The sequence below is a fragment of the Choloepus didactylus genome, chromosome X, assembly GCF_015220235.1.
Source record: "Choloepus didactylus isolate mChoDid1 chromosome X, mChoDid1.pri, whole genome shotgun sequence".
In the NCBI taxonomy this organism is placed as follows: domain Eukaryota; kingdom Metazoa; phylum Chordata; class Mammalia; order Pilosa; family Megalonychidae; genus Choloepus; species Choloepus didactylus.
This window is the reverse complement of record NC_051334.1, coordinates 47,442,829-47,463,854: the sequence shown is the minus strand read 5'-3', so window position 1 is coordinate 47,463,854 and position 21,026 is coordinate 47,442,829. Positions and strand designations below refer to the sequence as shown.

General features: G+C 37.7%; 1 protein-coding gene and 1 long non-coding RNA gene across 7 annotated transcripts in view; one reads left to right on the top strand and one right to left on the bottom strand.

Moving 5' to 3' along the window:
- Positions 1-1,011: 1,011 nt before the first annotated feature.
- On the bottom strand, positions 1,012-11,797 carry LOC119522929. 2 transcript variants are annotated; one of them, XR_005214565.1, is made up of 3 exons: positions 11,568-11,797; positions 10,820-10,952; positions 1,012-1,289 (listed from the first exon to the last, which is right to left on the bottom strand). It is a non-coding gene; the product is annotated as an uncharacterized LOC119522929 (long non-coding RNA). The 2 variants fall into 2 exon arrangements; XR_005214566.1 differs by lacking the exon at positions 11,568-11,797 and adding an exon at positions 11,394-11,491.
- ZNF674 (zinc finger protein 674) overlaps positions 11,683-21,026 on the top strand; it is a 35,094-nt gene continuing 25,750 nt past the window's right edge. For 2 of the 5 annotated variants that reach the window (XM_037821636.1, XM_037821633.1), the window contains exons 1-3: positions 11,886-11,979; positions 13,852-13,951; positions 14,605-14,644. In XM_037821636.1, the coding sequence (XP_037677564.1) occupies positions 13,911-13,951; positions 14,605-14,644 (81 nt within the window). In that variant the 5' untranslated portion in view covers positions 11,886-11,979; positions 13,852-13,910. Of the gene's footprint in view, positions 11,779-11,885; positions 11,980-13,851; positions 13,952-14,604; positions 14,645-19,220; positions 20,885-21,026 lie in introns of those variants that run through there. The other 3 variants (XM_037821634.1, XM_037821635.1, XM_037821637.1) reach the window with 3 other exon arrangements.

Genomic DNA, 21,026 nt, shown 5'->3' with positions numbered 1-21,026 from the left:
TTATTAGTTAAATCTCTTTAAAAGATTTTTGAGAATTTAAACAAAAATAATAACAATGTAGTATAGCATTTATAATATATGTAAAAGCAAAATGTATGCTAATAAATAGCACAAAGTTTAGGAAGGGAGAAATGTAAGTATATTACTGTGAATTTTGTGTACTATAGGGAAAATGTGTAAGATCACTTGAAAGGAGACTATGATAAGTTAAATGTGTATACTATAAAACCTAAAGCAACCACTAAAAGAGATATAGCCAATAAATCAACAAGGGAGACAAAATGAAATCTTAAAAAGAATACTAAAACCAAAAGAAAGCATAGAAAGAGGGACAAATAGAAAACAAATAGTACGGTGATAGATTTAAACCTAACTATAGCAATAATATCATTACATTTAAATGATCTAAACATTCCAATTAAAAGATAGATTGTCAGATTGGAGTTTTTAAAATGCAAACTCCAACTATATGTTCCCTATAAGAAATGTACTTTAAAGACACAAATAGGTAAAAAGTAAAAGGATGGAAAATGTTATATCATGCTAACACTAATGAAAAGAAAACTTAAGTGGTTATTTAGTATCTAACAACTAGTTTTCAGAGGAAAGAATATTAGCAGAAATAAGGAAAATAATTTCATAATTAAAAAGATGTCCATTCATCAGGAGGATAGGACAATCCTAAACATTTATGAGCCTAACAACTGAACTTTAAAATACATTATGCAAAATCTGATAGAACTGCAAGGAAAAATAGATAAATCCACAATTATAGTCAGAGATTAAGACTTCTCTCTCAATAACTGATAGAAGTAGACAAGAAGATATAGAAGACTTGGACAACACAATCAATTGGCATTCATAGAACATTCTACTGAACAATAACAGAATACACATTTTTCAAATGCACATGAAACATTTACCAAGAAGAACAAATTCTGATCCATAAAACATCCCCCCCCCAATTTAAATGCGTGGAAATCATACAAAATGTGTGTATTAGTTCCCTGTGGCTACTCTAACAAATTGTCACAAATTTAGTGGCTTAAAACAACAGAAATTTATTCTCTCACAGTTCTGAGATCAGTCTGAAATCACCAACACTAAGTCAAAATCAAGGTTTCAGCAGTGCTGCTCTCCTTCCAGAAGCTCTAGGGAAGCTTCTTCCCTATGTCTTCCAGCTTCTGCTGGCTGCTGGCAATTCTTGGCTTGTGCCACATCACTCTAGTTTTCAAGGCCAGCATCTTCAAATATCTCTCTGCTTTGTCTTCACATTGCCTGCTGCCAGACTGATCAGGGAAAAAGGAAAGGACACAAATTAACAACATAGAGAATGAGAGACATGACATCACTATAGATTCTATAGATATTAAAAAGATAATAAGAGAATACTGTGGACAACTTTATGCCATTAAATTTCAAAACCTAGATGAAATGGACAAATTCCTTGAAAGACACAAACCACAAAAACTCACTCAAGGAGAAAGAGATAACCTGAATAACCTTGTGTCTGTTAAAGAAATTGAATTAGTAGTTTAAAAACTTCCACAAGGAAAACTCTAGGCCAATATGGTTTCACTGGTGAATTCTACCAAACATTTAACAAAGAAATAATACCAGTTCAACAGAAACCCATCCAGAAAATTGAAGAATATTTAATATTTCCCAACTCATTCATTGAGACCAACCATTCTCTTATAGTAACACCTGACAAAGACTTTATGAGAAAAGAAAACTATAGACCAATACCCCTCATGAACATAGATTAAAAATTTTCTCCCCAAATTTTAGCAACTTGAAGCCACCAAACATTAAAAGGATAATACAACATGGCCGAGTGAGGTTTTGCCTACGAATGTAAGGTTGGTTTAACCTTAGAAAAGCAATGTAATTCACCATATTAGCAAACTGAAAAACTACATGGTCATCTCAACAGCTGCATAAAAAGCATGTGATAAAATTCAACATCCATTTCTGACAAAAACTCTCAGAAAACTAAGAATAGAAGGGAACCCTTTACAATACCATCAATAATATGAAATATTTATGTGTACATCTGACAAAAGATGTGCAACTTGTACACTGAAAACAACAAAACATTGCTGAGGGAAATTGAAGACCTAAGTAATGGAGAGATATACTGTGCCAAGAGATTGGAAGACTAAATATTGATACAATATAAATTCTTCCCAAACAGGTCTTTAGATTCACTGTAATCCCAATAAAAATCCCAGCAGGCTTTTTTGTAGAAACTGATGAGGTTATTATAAAGCCACAGTAATCAAGACAGTGTACTGAATCAATGGAACAGATTAGAGACATTTAAAAAAAGAAACTTGCTAACTGTTTTCCAAAGTGGTTGTACAATTTGAAATTCCCATCACTGTTGTCACTGCTGCCCTAACTGCAGCAGCCCTCTGGGGAAACCTGAAAAACAATCCGAGGAGAAACTCTGTGCTGGCTACTTGCTTCAACTTTTGACTCATTTCCAAAGACTACTTGCTTTTGTTCAGTCTCCATTAAGTAGTTTGTTCATTTTTTTTGTTTGTTTTGATCAAGATTTTATAGCTATATTTTTAGGCAGATCCACTTATTAGAAGCTCATTCTTTCATCCTGGAAGTAGAACCAGTCCACTTTTATAACAGTAATTATCAATATATTTGTGTTTAAATCTACCATCTTACTATTTGTTTTCTATTCGCCCCAATTTCCTTAAATTTTTCTCTTTTATTGCCATCTTTTGGATTAAACTAAATAATTTTTATTATTGACATTCTTTCCTCTATTTTCTTGTTAATGATAAGTTCTTATATTACTCTTTTCATGGTTGACCTTAGTGATTATATCATGCATCCTTGAGTTATTAGAGCTTTCTAAAAATTAGTACTTTTACCACATTCCTGATAACACGAGCATTCTAAAACACTTCAAGACTTTAATACACCACTTTCAATGGATAGAATATCTAGAGAGATCGATAAGGAAATAAAAGACTTTAATAAATCTCTAAACCAACTACTGTAGACCTAACAGACACATAAAGAACACTTCACCCAAAAGCAACAGAATACACATTTTTCTTGATTGCACATGGATCATTCTCCAGGATAGACCATATCTTAGGTCACAAAAAAAATCTCAATAAATTCAAAATACTGAAATCATACAACGTATCTTCTCCAGCCCCAATGGGATGAAGCTAGAAATCAATAACAGGGGAAGACATGGAAAATTTAAAAATATGTGGCAATTAAGCAATGTACTCTTAAATAACCAGTGTGTTAAAGAGGAAGTCACAAGGGAAAATAGGAAATATCTTGAAGTGAATGAAAATGAAAATACAATGTACCAACTTATGGGATGCAGTAAAGGCAGTGCTGAGAGGGAAATTTTTAGCTCTAAATTGGCTTTTATTGTGTTTTGTTTTCTTTCTCCCAACCTCACCCTACCTCCACAGCCTCTAAACAGCTGCTAACTATCAATAAAAACAACTATCAGTAAAAACAACATTTTGAAGCACTGGCTGTGGGATCCCCAAGGACCTTTCCTCTGAGACAGATGGACACAGAAACTCTCTCTCTGGGAAGGAGAAGAACGGAGGAAGCATCTAAATCAACACCATTCTTTTTTTAAATATATGTTTGATTAGATAATAGAGTCACATGGTTCCAACTAAAAATATAAAAATATGTATAACAAAAATTCCCTTAGCTGCCTCATTATTCATAATCCCTCCAACAAGTAACCACTGTAAAGAATTTCTTGTGTATTCTTTTATAATTTCTTTATACATATATAAGCAAATACAAATAGATATCCATACTTTTTTCTCTTTTAATGCATTCTGATCCATGCTTTGGTGTTTTCACTCAACATTTATTATTGATAGTCCTTTCTAAAGCATTATAAAATTCCACTACATTGATGTGACTTTATTTATATAACTAATCCCATATTGACAGGAATTTTGTTTTTTCTAATCATTTATTACAAATAATGCTGTGATGAATAACCACATAATTTTTCATTTAGTACAGATGCAATCATACCTATAGGAAAATTTTCCAGATGTGTAAATTCTACATCAAAGAGTATATATTTTTAATATTGAGAGATATTTTTAAACTGCCCATCAGAGGAGTTGGACAATAATACATGAGAGTACCTGCACTGGGCAACTTCAAATCAGACCAAATCAAGACAGACTTATGAGGTGGTCCTCCAAGGAATCATCAGCAAATTCAAATAATAATTCTCTGGAAATGGGGCTTTGAAGGAACAGCAACCTTGTTCTTCCCTTGCCAGTGGCTATCAGGCTTCTTTTTAGCATGATTAAAGTGTAGCAGGCAATTGGAAATGTGGGATTAGAACTCAGAAAATGGTCAGGCATGGAGATGTGGATATGAGATCACTGTACTTCCTGCACATAAATATGGGCTTATTTTCTACTACCTTTGAAACTATATCCCCAGGGTGTACCCTTCAAAAGAAAAGCAAAACTAACTTCAAAATATTACAAGTTTTTTCTTGTTCTGTGACTTGCTTCTTCATATTCTTTGTCCATTTGTATGTTTGTTTTTACATAGCAATTTGTGGAGACAGTTTATTAGGGATATTAATTCTTTTCCTGTCATAAGTGTTGCAAATATTTTTCCCAATTTAAAGCTTGTCTTTTGATTTTTATAGCATATATTCTCTTGTGAATTAAAAAATTGTTATGAGGTCTAAGATTTACTTTATGGCTTCTGGGGTGTCCTTGCATATCCTTCATCACAATTATACGATATTCTCCTATATTTTATTACTACATTTTATTGTTATATTTTAATATTTAATATTTAAATTTTAATCTATATGGAGTTTGTCATTTTATATGATATGATGTGGGGGGGCAGGTTTTTTCTTTTCTTATGAATAGATTTACATCATACCAACCCTATTATTTTCCACAAACTTGAAATAATACCTTTGTCAAATATTATTTTCTATACATACACAGATATGCTTGGAACTCTGTCTTCTATTAATTCGTTTGTCAGCCATTATAACCTAGCATTAAGTGGATTTATAATATGTTTTATAAACTATATATTGTAAGGCAAGTTTCCCTCCCAATTTCTTTTTTTTTTCATTGTTTACTTAGTTAAAGTCCAGGTATTCAGTCCTCTATATACTTGACTCTGAATCTGGATTTTACAATTCTGATCCAGTGGTCTCTTTAATTGTGCTGTAGACCACATTATTTTACTTACTGTTGCTTTAAAATGCAGTGATAAGTGGCTGATAAGAGCTCCGGGATGTTTTATATTATGATAATTGTTTAAAATTGAGAATGATGATGATTGTACAACTAAGGGAAAATAATGTGACAAACTGTTTATCTTGGGACAGAATATACGTTATGTGAAATTAGGAACCCACTACTTAATAAATCAGGCCCTTGACTTGAGGCTTGCTCTTGTGAAACTTAGGGCTGTAAATGGGAGACTAAGCCTTCCTATAATTATGCCTAGGAGTCACCTCCAGAGAACCTCTTTTGTTGCTCAGATGTAGCCTTTCTCTCTCTAAGCCCAACTCAGCAAATAAATTCAATAACCCCCTGTGCCGGTTTGAGTGTATTGTGCCCCCCAAATGCCATTATCTTTGTGGTCTTGTGTGGGGCAGGCGTTTTTGGTGATGGTTGGATTTGCTTGGAATGTGCCCCACCCAGCTGTGGGCAGTGATTCTGATGGGATGTTCTCATGGAGGCGTGGCCCCGCCCATTCAGGGTGGGCCCTTATCAGTGGAGCTATATAAATGAGCTGACTCGGGGGGAATAAAGAGAGTGCAGCTGGGAGTGATGTTTTGAAGAGAGCAAGCTTGCTAGAAAGGAACGTCCTGGGAGAAAGCCGTTTTGAGGCCGGAGCTTTGGAGCAGATGCCAGCTGCCTTCCTAGCTAACAGAGGTTTTTCCGGATGCCATTGGCCATTCTCTGGTGAAGGTACCCAATTGCTGGGGTGTTACCTTGGATGCTTTGTGGCCTTAAGACTGTAACTGTGTAGTGAAATAAACCCCCATTTTATAAAAGCCAATCCATCTCTGGCGTTTTGCATTCCGCAGCATTAGCAAACTAGGACACCCCCCCCCCCCCCATAGGACATGACTCCCAGAGGAATGAATCTCCCTTGCGATGTGGGACATGACTCCAAGGAATACGCCTGGCCCTGACATCAAGGTAGTGAAAATGCCCACTTGACTTAAAGGGGGAAAAGAAAGGTAACAAAATAAGGTTACAGTGGTGAAGAGATCTCAAATAGAGTCAAGAGGCAATCCTAGAGGTTTCTCTTATGCAAGCCCCTGCTAGACATCCCAAATGGCCACAGTATGCCATGCCCTTACCAAAAGTAGTTCTGAAATACCTAGGTCCCTATTTAAGATTCTATAAAAAATTCCCTCACTAAGTTTTATCTCTCAGAAACTTAAATCCACCAGAGCATTCCTATGCCAGACAGGTCCTAAAACCCAGAGGCAACAGCTTCTTTAAGAACAACAATCAGATGTGGCCCCCTTCCCCATAGTGTCAACACCCCCTATCAATATGAACAAGTTAGGGTGGTCACTGCCTAGACATCCCTGAAGATAGAGAAAGTGATTAAATGAGAGGAAGAGGTAGCAACAGACATGATAGGATTTAACAAAGGATTATGAATACTGAAACTTTATATAAATACATACATATATATTTCAATGCTAGGGTATTAGAATAGCTAGAAGGAAATAACTGAAATGGTGAAACAGCAAGCTATAACATTCTTTGAAATTTGCTCTATACCTATTGTGCTTTGAAAGTTAGCACCTTTCTGTATATATCCCATATTTCACAATAAGGAAAGAACTGAAACTGTGGAATTGTAACCCATAACAGTTTTTGAAATTACCTGTATAACTCCTTGTTGAGCTATATTTTGAAAGTTAACACCTTTCTGTACATATGTTATATTTTACAATAATGTAAATAACTGAAATTGTGGAACTGTAACCCATAACATTCTTTGAAATTTGCTCTCTAACTAGTGATAACTTTGAAAGTTATCACTGTTATGTATATATGTTAAAGTTCACAATAAAATGCATTTAAAAACATAAAATGCAGTGAAATATCTTGTAAGACAAGTACTCCCTTATTATTGCTATCATCAAAATAATTTGGTTGTTCTCATATATTTTTTCTGTCAACTAAAATTAAGAATAATTGTACTAAAGGCCCTTCATTGCATTTAGATATTGATTCAAATTGCCTTAAGTTCATGGATTGGTTTTAGGAAAAACTGAGCTTTTACAGTGTTGAGTCTTCATTCAGGAATATAGTCTATGTATTTTCTTTATATAGATTATGTGCAATACTCTTAGGTTTATTCATAGCTGTATTCTTACTTTTTGATGTGCATCATTTTTCCTACTATATATATATTACTAGTTGTCATTTATACATACATGACAGCTATTCAGATTCTACACCGTCTCTAGTTGATATCTAGCTAGGATATTTGTGCATATTAGCCATGATACTATTTTCACTTCAGGGAAACAATGACAATGCAAAGGTTGATTGGACACACAGAGTAGAAAAGGGAGACATTTCAGGTAAAAGAGGGTATAATAAAAAGAAAAACACTGGGGAAAAAAGAGGCAAATGTAACAAACCTGATGAAGGTTTCCATTTGAAGTCAGTTGATTTTAAACAAGAACGTTTTCATTAAATGAATAAAAACACCTCAAATATTATGTATATGATTTAAAAATCCCCATTAAGTTAATCACAACAAAACAAAGTTTTTTTACACAGAATAAAAATCCTTGGAACATAATGAATGTGAAAAGAATTTTCCTTTTCTGATCAAGGGTGGAGATTTCACTTGAAGAGAAATCCTACAAATGTGAAGAATGCCAAAGATTTTTAGTAAATGCTCAGACTTTATTCAACATCAGAGAATATACAGTGTAGAGAAAACCTACAATTTAAATCAATTTGTGAATGCATTTAGTTCTGGATCACATCTTATTCAGCATTAGAAAAGTCATACTGGATAGAAATCCTATTAAATTAAGGAACATGGAAAGGCTTTAGCCAATACTCACACCTTCCTCAATATTAGAGAATTCACACTGGAGAGAAATCTTATAAATATGTTGAATTAGCCAATACTCATATCTTATTAAACAGAATAGTATTCATATTGAAGTGTGTGGTAGTTTGAAGCTGTTATGTACCCCAGAAAAGGCCATGTTCTTTTAATCCATTCCTGTGGGTATAGACCTATTGTGGGTGGCATCTTTTGATTAGGTTATTTCAATTGAGATGTGACCCACCTCATTCAGGGTGGGGTTTGAGCCTCTTGCAGGAGTCCTTTATAAGACGATAAAATGCATTCAGAAACTAAGATATGAAACTCAGAGAAGCTCACAGGAAAGACACAGAAGCTGAGAAAGGAAGCCACAGACGGAGGAGCCAGAAACTGAAGCAATGAAACACAGGAGAGAACAATGTGCCTGGCCACATGACAGAGGAGTCTGGATTGCCAGCAGCTTTCCTTCAGAGAAGGTATCATCCTGTTGATGCCTTAATTTGGATATTTTTACAGTCTTAGACTGTAAATTTGTAAGCTAATAAATCCCCATTGTTAAAAGCAGTCCATTTCTATTATATTGCATTTCGTCAGCTTTAGCAAACCAAAACAAAGTGAAATCTTGTAAATGATCTGAATGAGGAAAGGCTTTTAGACATGACTCTACCTTTGCCAATATGAGATAATTCATGTCGGAGAGAACCTTACAGATGTATTCAATTTGGGAAATCTTTTAGACATGGGCTGCACTTTTGCCAAGCATGAGAAAATTCATACTGGAGAAAAAAAATCTATGAATGTAGTGAATGTGCATAGGGAGGAACGTGCATATTCCTCATTCACTATCAGAGAATTCGTATAAAAGAGAAATAATATGAACCTAATGTATGTACTGTTAACCATAGCTCATACTTTATGCAATATCAGGTAATTTATTGTACACTGTGGTGGTTTGGAGCTGTATGTACCTCAGAAAAAACACGTTCATAAATTAATCTATTCCTGTGGGTATGAACCCACTGTAAGTAGGACCTTTTTGGTGACATTACTTCAGTTAAGGTGTGGCCCACCTCAATCAGGATGGGTCTTAATCCTATTACTGGAGCCCTTTATAAGCAGAATGAAATTCACATGGATGGAGAGAAAGCCTCAGAGGGAGTAGACAGAAGCTGAACATCAGTGGAATCCAGAAGAGAAGGGAGAGGCCAGGAGAGGCTGCCATGTGCATTGCCACATGAGAGAGGAGCCCAGGACCAAGGATTGCCAGCAGCCAGCCCCAGAACATCACAGTCTTCGGGGAGAAAGCATCGCCTTAATGATGCCTTGATTTGGACTTTTTTCCTAACCTCAAAACCATGAGCTGTTACATTCCCATTGTTTAAACTACTCCATGGCATGGTATTTGCTTGAGCAGCCAAGGAAACTAAAACATAGACAATAAAATAAAATTTAAATAACTATAATTCACTGATAATCGCTAGTTTAGTATGTGATAATCACACTGGAGACAAATATTAAGAATTTTGTTTTGTGGTTCACACATTACTAACAGGAAATTCACACAGAGCTAATTTCTGAGTAGTAAAGAAATGAGTAGTAAAGAAATGCATGCAGTTTAAAGAATGGAACATCATCAAGGCATTGTCTGACGGGCCTGTCACCATGGTCATCACAGGAGCCCCAGTATTTGCTTTGGTCTGGAAATTTCTGACAAACATCCAACAAGTGATATCTTGTAAGACAAGTCTTCCCTTATCGTTGCTATCATCAATATTGTTAGCATAAACTATCTAGTCAAACTGGTACAGCATGGCCCAAGACCACAGGAATTCAAAAATATTCCAAGGGTTAGAGGTTATCACTCCAGAGCCAACCAAGGGCCAGTCTTCCTGAAAATAGGACATTCTTTGTAAAGTACAGGGCTTGTAAACCAGAGCCTGCTGAGTTAACCTTTTACTGCATGGTAAGGAGTAAAATAGATGAATTTCAATTTGATAAGAAGCCTAATTTGTGCTTTAAAAAATATTTTCAGCTGGATATGAATGGTGGTCCTGGGCAAGGTTGGTGCCAGGCAATGGTGCAACTGTGCAAGGAGGTGACAAGGTATAGGAAGGTATGCCAATGGCATCAGCATGTTCCAGTGTGTGGAAGAGGAAATTGGAAACTGCTACCATTTACCAGGCACCTGCCATGGGTCAAGTCTTGGGCTTGGGGTTCTACAGATGTTGCCTTTAACATTCACAGCAGCCATCTAAGGCAAGTGGTTCTGTGGCTATGGTAAACAAAAGGGGACTGAGGCCCAAGAGGCCAGTAAGTGGTGGAGATGGGATCCAAGCTTTCTCTTCAATGGATTGGAAGATCCCAGCAGCCTAGGCAGAATGTGGTCTTGGAAAACCACTCAGCATGTCTTGGTTTCTGAAGGCCAATGTCATGACTAGGAACTGCTGGCATTGTATGAACAATAGCAGCACACCTCAGCCAAAGCATCAAACACCTATTCTGTAGAATCAGGATATGGGGAGAGTCTGTCCAGGACCACAAACTATCCTCCGGAAACTGTCATACTATCTCTATTAACCCTTTCCTGCCTTGTGAAAGTGATCTCTGAAAAGATGGTTATCAGGTAAAATCTACTCTACAAAAGAATAGGTGGGTATTTCCAAACCTGGCCTTCATTTTCACATGCATACAAAAGTCACAATACACCACTTACATGCCCGGAAGAAAAGAGGCTCTTTTCCTGAGACTTCTGGACATGGCTAGCAGAGTCACTTGCCAGAACTTCAGCCTTAGGTGGCAGGTTTGATCTATGACTCATTCAAACCACCTGGGGAATGTGAGTTAACCTGCAGGGGAGAAAGGGAAAGAGAAGGAAAAGCAACATGTTCAAGTGACAGATTAAACGTGTGATGAATTTCATGATTGTCTTTGACTCATGCGCCTGTGAATAGTGGCTAGCGTGTGTTGGCCCCAGCACAGGAGGTATCCTGGCATGTCTGGCTAAGACCCTGCCATGCCCGGTCCAAAGGGACCTGCTTGGTGACCAGGAAGGTGGAGCAAGCCCAGACCACACAGTTGGCCTCTTACTTCAGACCCTGACAGGAAACAAAATTTTCTTTGAGGGCACACAGGCCTTTTTTAGCAGGTCATGCTGCCTCTAGCTGACATGCTTAGAGAGAACAGCTGTCCGCTACCACCCTAAGTTTTCAAAAAAGGAAAAACCAGATTCTCCCTGGGTTTATAGGGCCCCAGAAACTGGAACTCCTCAAAAGGGCTTTTCTCCTCACTTCTGGAGGTTGCTGGCCCTCCTGACCAGCAACAAAGACCCTACTCCAAGACATTTCCGAGATTTAGCGGGACCCCAGCTCTCAGCAGGCTCCAGGCCTGAAACCAGAAACCTGCTCTATACGGAACCAGAAGCCCCCAAGATGGTCGCGCCCGTTGTGCCGCTATCGACGCACCAGGCGCGACTATTTTTTTCTTCCTTTTCCGAAGAGCTGAAGGAAGCGGAAAGCGTGAGGGGGCGGGGAGCAGGACAGCTGCAATAGTCCGTTCTGAGCCCAGTTGCTCGCTGCCTACAGACGCCTCCCCAGATCTTCTGTGCGACTCAACACGGAATAAGGCCTCAACAATTTATTTGCCCCTCCTTGGATGCAGCCATCTTGCCTTACGGTAAACCCCGTCAGAATCACTGTCCACCAACAGCGCGATATTGGCTATTGGCGAGGCGGGCCTCCAAACTACTACTGCGCTTGCGCAGAGCGCCGTCCTCAGGGACGGGAAGCGGAAGTGCTCTAAGGCCCTGGGAAAGTGGCTCGAGTTTAGGCTGGCTGTTTTTATCCGGTCCTGAGATTTCGGGTTCTTGGTAGCCAAGTAAGGGCGGGAGGCGTAGGAGGGGGGTGTTGATGACGGGTTTGAATGTGTAGGATTGAAGGTGGGTGGGTAATTGCTTAGCGCCCTTATCGGAATTGAGTAACGGGGCGTGGGGGTGAGTTAGTAGGTGGGACTGCGGGGTCAGCGATTGATTGATTCGTTCAGGAATATTTACTGAGTGCCTAGTAAATGCCAAACACTGTTCTAAGTGTTTTGCATGAATTTTTACAATAAACCTCTGATATGCGTACTAGGATTAACTTCATTTTATCGAGTGAAACAGGCACTGAGAGGTTCGGTGACCTGCCCAAAATCACATAGCTTGTAATCCAGAATGATCCTTTGTTTTTCTTTTTCTAGGATTTACCCCTTTCTAACGTACCCTATAGTTTATTTTCATATTTATTGTTTGTCTGTCTTGCCTGCTAGAATATAAGCTAAGCATGAGCGGGAAATCGTGAGATTTTGTTCACTGATGCATTTCAAATACTAGAACGTTAGAACAGGCTCATAGTGGGTACTCGGTTCTTATTTGTTGGATGAATAAAAATGGCAGAGCAGGCAGTCTGGTTGGTTCCAGAGCCCAGACTCTTATGAAGTAACACGATGGTTAGCACAGTGCCTGGGGATAACTGAGCTCTTAATAAATGTTAACTCTTAAAAGTAGAATGAAGACCTATGCGTCCTTGAGTAAAACAGTTGAGTTTTACGCAGTTTCTCTCTCTGGAAGGTAGCATAAGTGGTTGCTAATTGAATCTCCCTGTAAGGTCATTGTTTTTTTTTCAGTCAGTGCATAACCGAGACCACTGTTTACCTCATTCAGACTCCACCTTATCTACACCTTCTGTAAACTGCTTCTTAGTTTACATAAGCAGTCTGAGACTTCAGAAGGAAGCAAGTACCCTGGTCAGAGGCAGAGACCTGGTGTTGGAATAATGGTCCCAACTGAAGTGTGTTTGTCTCTCCCTTGGCTCTGCCCCAGTAGGAACAAGAGAGCTCCTTTGAGGTGAATTGGAGGATAGTCCCCAGCCCAGAGCCCTGACCACAGATGCTCAAAGGCAGAGGGAGGGAACTCATATGTAGCAGGTTCTGAAAGTGCTGGGCCATCAGTGGCCCCTCACCCTCTCTCCAGCTGAGAGAGAGCTAGGTCAGCATGCTGGTCAACTTCAGCCACTGTCAAGGACTGTGAGACACTGGGCAGTTTGTTTCCTTTTTTGGTGAGAGAGAGGTGCAAGTTAGAGAAGGATGGGGGGTTGCCTCCATGGGAGAAGGTGCTCTGCTGTAGTCCCTGTGAGGGCAGGATCAGTCTGGGAAGGATCACCGCCATCCACAAAGGACACCATTATGCTCCCTTCTTTTGTCATTGGCTATGTTTGGATTTAGTTCGTTCCATAGCTGCAGCATCCTACCTTCCTCTAGGGGAAATGCTGAATCTCCCTCCATCCTGAATGAAGTGCATGAAGATACTTTTTTTTAATTTTTAGTTCAGAGTGGTCTCTAGGTGTCCTATCATCTAGTTCTGCTGCCTCATTTTCATGTTAATGAAACTGGGCCTGAGAACATGACTTGTTAAGCTACCCATTGCTGAACCCTGTTGTCAAGATGCTTGCGCAGTGATTGCTGCAGTATAAAATGGTTATTCTGCAGAAACACCCCTTGCTAAAACTTTCATTTGAAAAACTGCCAAACCAGGAAGAACATGGCAATCAAATTGAAAATCATGAGAAGGAAGGAAGTGATGGGCAGGAACAGGGTGGTGATGGGGCCAGTGAATATTGGAGGGAGTGTGTGGAAAAGTACAGTGGTTTTCGGCTCCTAATATACCTGAGCTGTTAACTATCCTCCACTGCTCTCTCCCTTCCCTTCCCCCAGTGCTCTGAACTCCGTTTTGTTCTCCTTCCATCAAATCATCTGAAGCTGTCCCTTTCCTCATGACTGCTGAGGACACCTCCAGGACTCAGTGTGGTAATAGGTGATTTGTAATAAATTTCAATATTCATTTTACTGTAATGTTCATTGTCAAAAATGAGATATAAGTAAACAAAAGAAAATGAAATCACTACTCAAAGATAATATCAGCATATTAATAAATGCTCTTCTGGACATCACATACATATATATTGCTTCACAAAAAATGGGATCACGTGGCATTTGCTTTTTTGTAACTGCTTTTAAACATTTTCAGATATGAAAACATAATTCCATAGCATTTTTAAAGCCTGGTAGTATTCCTGTTTTTTTTTATGTGTCATATTATTTAACAGAGTTTCCTTTGCTGAACATTTAGTTTGTCTCCAAATTTTTGCATCTTGGGAACAGCTCAGTTAACATCCTTGCAGCTTTGTGCACATTTATGATTGTTTTGTTATGATAATTTCTAGGAATGCAATTCTTGAGATAAAGGAAGTATCATGTTGTTATTGGTTTCTGAAGTAGATGTCCAGTAAGAGAAAAAAATTCCATGTTCAAAATTTACGTGATCCTAGCAGAGTCCCAAGGGAACAATCTGGAGCTTCCAGACCATGTTTCTAGATCATTGTCCCCTGGGTACAAGGAGTTTTGTTGGTGATTGTGGTCTCATGGCTGTACCCACTGATCTCAACTCTCCTAATTCTGCTTTCTTAGATCTCCTTCCATTCTCCAGAGCAGAATGGCCATGACCCAGGTGAGTTCCTAATTTACCCCCCAATTTTTATCCCAATGAACTTGAGGCTGCTTTTAGGACTCTATATCGTAGACTTAAAAAAAAATCTATATTCCCCTCTGTTCTGGCTGTTTTCTGTTCAACCTGCAATCCTTAGGTTTCTCCATTCTTTCCCCTCTCAACAAAGAAAAAGGGGGTGGGGGAGGGAAGAGAGAGAGGGAGAAAGAAAGGGAAAGAAAGAGTGATAGGAAGACAGAAAAGTAGAAGGACTGAAAGAAAGAAAGAAAAAGGAAGAAAAAGATGGAAAGTAAGGAGAGAAGGAAGAAAGGAAGACAGTGAAAGGGAAAGACTGACAAAGGCTGACAAGAAAGAGACAGAAAGAAAAAAAGAGGAAGATAGGAAGAAAGAGCTAGAGGAGAAAGACATACCTCTCCTCTCTCATCTACTTCTTCTGGGAACTGCACTTTATCTTTTCTTCAATTCCAGTTCACCTTGTTCTTTTTAATTATGTTTAACATGGTAAAAGTAAATTCATGCATAATGTTTATTATGCATACAAATAAAAAAGAAGCCAAAAGATCCCTATTTCTTCTTCTAGTATCACATTCTTCGGAGATACCCACTGTTAACAGTTTGGTATAGCTGGTATAGATGCATGTGCATCAGTATAATTAACCCAAACCACTTACATATGCACTGTATGTCTGTTTTTTCGCAAATGACATCATACTCCCATACCCTTCCTTTATTCACCTGATTATATTCTGGATGGTGTTCCTTGTCAAGACATAAAATTATTTCAGTTCTGATTTCTTAATATGATGTGTCATATAATTATCCCTTGATGGATATTTGAATTTTAAATATTTTTTCCTGTTACAGTGCCTCATGAAGTTGTCTGTGTATATATTTGTTCAATTGTAAAAGTATTTATAGGAGATACACCTGGAGCTAGATTTTTGAATAAAAGGTATTCACACTTTTAATTTGGCCTCCCAAGTCCTGGATTAATTAATACCTTCACAGATTTTGCAAGACCAGATAATTTCTGTATTGAAAATTGCCAGACTTGAAAGATGTAAAGGTACCCAATTTGTTTTATGAAAATGCTTAACCTTATATTTGATGAAGATACTATGAAAAAAGAAATTATAGACAAGTTTCACTTCAGAATACAGATGCCAAAATTGTGAAAAATATTCTGAAGAAAATATTAATAAATTAAAGTGAGCATTTTTAAAGTTATGTGTGCACATGGTAAAAAATCAAAGAAAAGGTTTATTCAAAAAAAGACAAAAAATAATTCTCCCTCTCATCCGTCCCCAAGTATCCTTCTTCAATTTCCTGTTCATTCTTCCAGAGATAATGTCTGTATACCCATCAATCTAAATAAACAAATCTGTTTCCTTTTTTAAACAAATTAGAGTACATTCTGGTCCTTTCCTTTTCTTAACTTAATGATCATTCCATTTCACTGCGTAGTACCCAAAGTTTACTCAGCCTCAGCACTGTTGACATTTTAGGCCAGATAATTCCTTGTTGGGGGGCAGGGCTGTGCTGGGCATTGCAGGATGATTAGCAGCATCCCTGGCCTCTACCCTCTAGATGCCAGTCACCACTCGTAACCCTCACCTCCAGTTGTGACAACCAAAAATGTCTTCAGACATTGCCAAGTGTCTCCTGGGCACAAAATCACCAAAGATTGAAAACCACTAGTCTTCCCATTTACAAAAATGGCTGCTTTATACTCCAGATTGGGTTGAAATACCATTATTTATTTACCTTTCTCCCAGTTATGGACATTTAGGATATTTCTAGTCTTTTGTTACTGTAAGCAGCATAGCAGTGAATATCTATGTACATTCCAGGTTGTATGCATGTGAGAATAACTGAGAATAACTTTCTAGAAGTGAGATTTCTGGGTCAGTAACTATGTGCATCTGGAATTTTGATTCAAGGTTGTCAAATTGCCTTCAATTTTTAGTCCTAATTTACAATATAATGCTTTTCCTTGTAAATAGGCAATCATACTGTTTATCCAACCTTTTTATCTTTGGGAAAGTGAGGGGAGAAAAGAGCAGTGCATTTTAACTTACATTTCTCAGATTGAGTTGAGTGGAGTATCTTTTCATATTTTCAAAAGCTATTTGTACTTTTGTCTTTCAAACATTTATTCTAGTTTTTTCCCCACTTTTCTTTTGGGTTTGTGATTACTTTGCTAGACAACAGCTCTTTATGTTAATTTAATTAGATCTCTGTCATATATGGTATAAATATTTTTTCACAGTGTTATTTGTTTTGAGTTGACTTATCATATAACTTGGAAAGTAGATACCTAAATTGTTTTAATATGTTTGAATTTAACAATTTTTGTGGCTTTTACATTTTGTGTATTCCTTAAAAGGCTTCTGAGAGTCAAGATTATAAAAATGACATTTCAGTTATGTGGTAAAAGGTTGGTTAGTGAATAATGGTGGCACAACTGGGTCTCCATCTGGATAGAAACAAGTTAAACTCCTCTAAATTATAAAAAAGTAAATTCCAGATGGATTAAAGAGCTAAATATATATGTTAAAAATTAGATGAGAATTTAGGAGGGTATTTGGATAATTTTTCTCAGTGCAAGAAACATTTTTAATAAAGATGGGAAGACAAGTTATGAAGGCAAAGGTCATCAGACTAGACTGCATTAAAATGTTAAAATCTGTGTAGTCGACTGATGTCTCAGGCTAAGAGAACATACATGCAATGCATATGATACACAGGATTTATATACAGAAAATTTAAAATGATAAGTAAAAAGAAAAATAATGCAGTAGAAAAATAGAGTAATGACAGGATAGGCAATTTGTAGGAAAGGTGCAATGCCATATGAAAAGATGTTTACCCTCCCCAGGTTTCAGGCCAGTAACCTGGGCTCATTTTTATTCCTCCTTTTCTGTTGCATCCAATAAATGCAACCAATCTCTGTCTTCCCACTAACTGTTTTGTCTTCCCTACCAAGTTTCTAAAATGTATGTACTAAAAAAACAAACTTGAGCATGGGTTGTTTTTAACAAAAATAGGAACATACTATGCATATCTTGAATTTTGTTTTTTTTTCATTTAACAACATCATGAATATCCTTTCGTGGCAGTCATTTTTTTAAATGGCAGTTGTAATTCCAGATGATAGGTGTAACAATTGAACCAGTTTGCTATTGATGGACATTTAGGACTCTCTCCTCCTATTTTTTGCTAATACAAATTATGCTGCCTTGAACATCCTTATGTGCATATAAATATTTCAGTAGAATAGAGCCTTGGAAATGCAACTGTTAGTTAAAATATGAGAAAAAATTGGGTATGTACTGCCCTGTTACCTGTCAACCAACTTTATATGAAAGATCATTTTCCAGTACCCTCATGAGTACTGGTTCTTATCTAGCTTTTGAATGTTTATCAATCTCACAGGTAAAAGAGAGTATCTTATTGTTTAATTTGAATTTTAATAAGGTTTAGAATCTTTTTTTCATGTGTTTATCAGCAAATTGTATTTTTGTTGTTATGAATCTGTGTCCCTTCTGTTTGATTGTCCTTCTTATTGACTTATTGAGGTATAGAGTAAAATTCTAGGAAGGGCGTTTCTGTGTTAAAGGGAATTTCCATATAAATTTTGATGTTTGTTAACTAACTACTCCCCCAAAAGGCTGTTAACAGTTTATAGCTTCTTTGGTGTTTTTCTACTTGAATGCGGTAGTTATTATCAGTCTTTTTGATGTTTAAGAATTTGAAGGATGATAAATAGTATGCTATTATAAATTTGTTTCACGTTCCTTCAGTTATTAGCTTGTGGCCTTTTTCTCAATGATCTGTTAAAATTTTAGTGCATGAAGGAAGTTAGACCATTGTTATGTACATTACAATTTTCCCCCCACTTTTACTATTGATGCTTGATGATTTTTCTGTAGTTTTCTTTTTACCATTTAGAAAATACTAATGTTTAGGTAGTCATATTTATAAGTCTTCAGCTGTATGTCTTCTGAATTTGGGGATGCCTTATAAATGCTTTCACCACTTCAAGATTATAAAAGCATTTTAATTATCTGTTTTATGGTTTACTTGTACACATTTAAATCTCTAATCCATCCAAAATTTATTTGGACTTCAGAGTGAGATACTGTTTCGGTTTGTTAAACTGCTACAATATAGCAGAAATGGATTGGCTTTTGCAATGGGGATTTATTAGGTTGCAAATTTACAGTTCTGAGGACATGAAAATGTCCAAATTAAGGCATCAAGCTGTAGATAACGTCTCTGAGGAAAGGCCAGTGGCATCTGGGGTTCCTCTGGAAGGCACATGGCTAGCTCTGCTGAACCCTCTCTTCCAGTTTTAGCTTCTGGTTTCTGTGGCTTTCTCCAAAATGTCTCTGGGCTTCTGTCTTAGCTTCTTTCAGCTCCTGTGGGTCCTCCTTGCTTCTCCCTGGGGCAAACTCTGGATTACATACCTTAGCGTCTCTGAGCTCTCTCCAGTATGTCTCTTCCTTTTTTCCTCTCATAAAGGACTCCAGTAAAGATGGTCAAGACCCACCTTGAATGGGCCGGGTTGCATCTCCATGGAAACAGCCTAATCAAAAGGTCCCACCCAACAATAGGTCTGCCCCCACAAGATTGGATTAAAAGAACATGGCTTTTCTGGGGTACATAACAGATTCAAACCAGCACAGAGAGGAAATCCAGTTTTGTGGTGAATGGTTTTTTTCCCTTAAATGCTGAGCCATATTTTCATAATGATGCCTTTCTCTGCAGTGGTTTGAGATGATACTTTTATAATGGACTATTTATTTGATTTATTTCAGACACTGGGTATTATTTACCTTCCACCATCATCATCCTTATTACTGATGTATAACATTGAATATGAGGTTAACAACTCTTTCTACTTCCCTCTGGAAAAATGACCTTGGGTTTTCCTGCTTTTAGTTTTGTGTCCCTGGAAACTTAATAATGTTGAAATGACAGCTGTATTACCAGGCAACATTACTTACGGTAAAAATGACCCCTAATTGGCAGTAAACAAACTGCATCTGGACTGAGAGGACTTGAATAAACTATAAATAGCTGGTGGGAAGCATTGGTTTGGGTTTCCGTGAGTACATTGTAACTGTTGTTACTGGGCAAGTCCTTTGCCGGGATCCTGGAAGCCATGTCCATGGGACTGCTACAAGAGATATTAGCATATGGAGCAGCTTAGGGCTTCTAAGCCAGGTGGCTCCCTGCACTAAGCAGTGTGCTCTTGTTCCCTGGCACCTAAGCTGCCACTAAGAAGGGGTGGGGGGAATCACAGGGCAGTGGATTGGGCTGCGAACAGCTCCTGGATCACTCAGAGAACTCCTGCTGGAGAAACATACTCAACACTGCACTTCTGGCACACTGCATTTCCTGTCTTGTATTCTTCAGAGCCGAGCAAACTGGTGCCTGCCTGGTGTGGCCTATTTGGGCCTTGTGAGTATATAATGTCTCTTTGAATTTAAGACTACCACCTGTGAGGAAGACAGGTTGACTTCCAGAGTATAAATAAATGGGTTATTGGTCTTTGATAGGAATTAGGGTACTTATCAGAAGTGAGAACTTGTTTGGTGGTGACAAGGACCAAAACAGATCTTTCCCCCTTTCCCTCAATCTGCTGACCAGGCCAGACACAAACCCACCAACTTCTGTTCTTTCTCTCATGATTAATGAGCTTAGATTAGAACTGTTTGTTCTACCTCTATATCCCCTATAGAGCTTTCTCTGTCAGTCCCATCAGAATTGACTCCTTCTACCATGTTGCACTACCTGTACCCAGTCATACAATTGTCATTAGCCTTGTAAGGCAGGACTTTGTCCCTTCCTCCATTCTTTCCTTTCATATATATGTATAGAAGTGTTTTTTTTTTCTTTCACTCTACTAGACTGAACCTCTCTGAATTCTGGAGGTATATTTTATTAATCTTTACCCTCTTGGGACTTACCAGCTTGGTTCTGTCTTCAATGAATATATGCTGAATGATGAATATCCAGGGTAAGATATTTCTAACACCCTACTCTTCCTCCTAAAAAGTTTCAAATAATTTTGGTAACATAAACACTTTATATAAAATACCATGTCAAATTCTGAACAGAGAACAAGATGAAAACAAGTTTACACAGAAAGGCAATACAGTGTGGTGTTTAAAAACATGGACTGAAAAATCAGGCTACCTGGATTTGAATCCCTAATGACTAGCTGTGTAACCCTGGGTAAGCTACTTGACACTCTAAGGGCCTTGCTTTCCTCATCTGCCATGTATCTCCTAGGGTGGTTGTGAGAATCAAAATCTTTAATCCATGGAGATGTATATGGGGCACGTAGTAACCACTCCATGTACGTGAGAGATTCTGG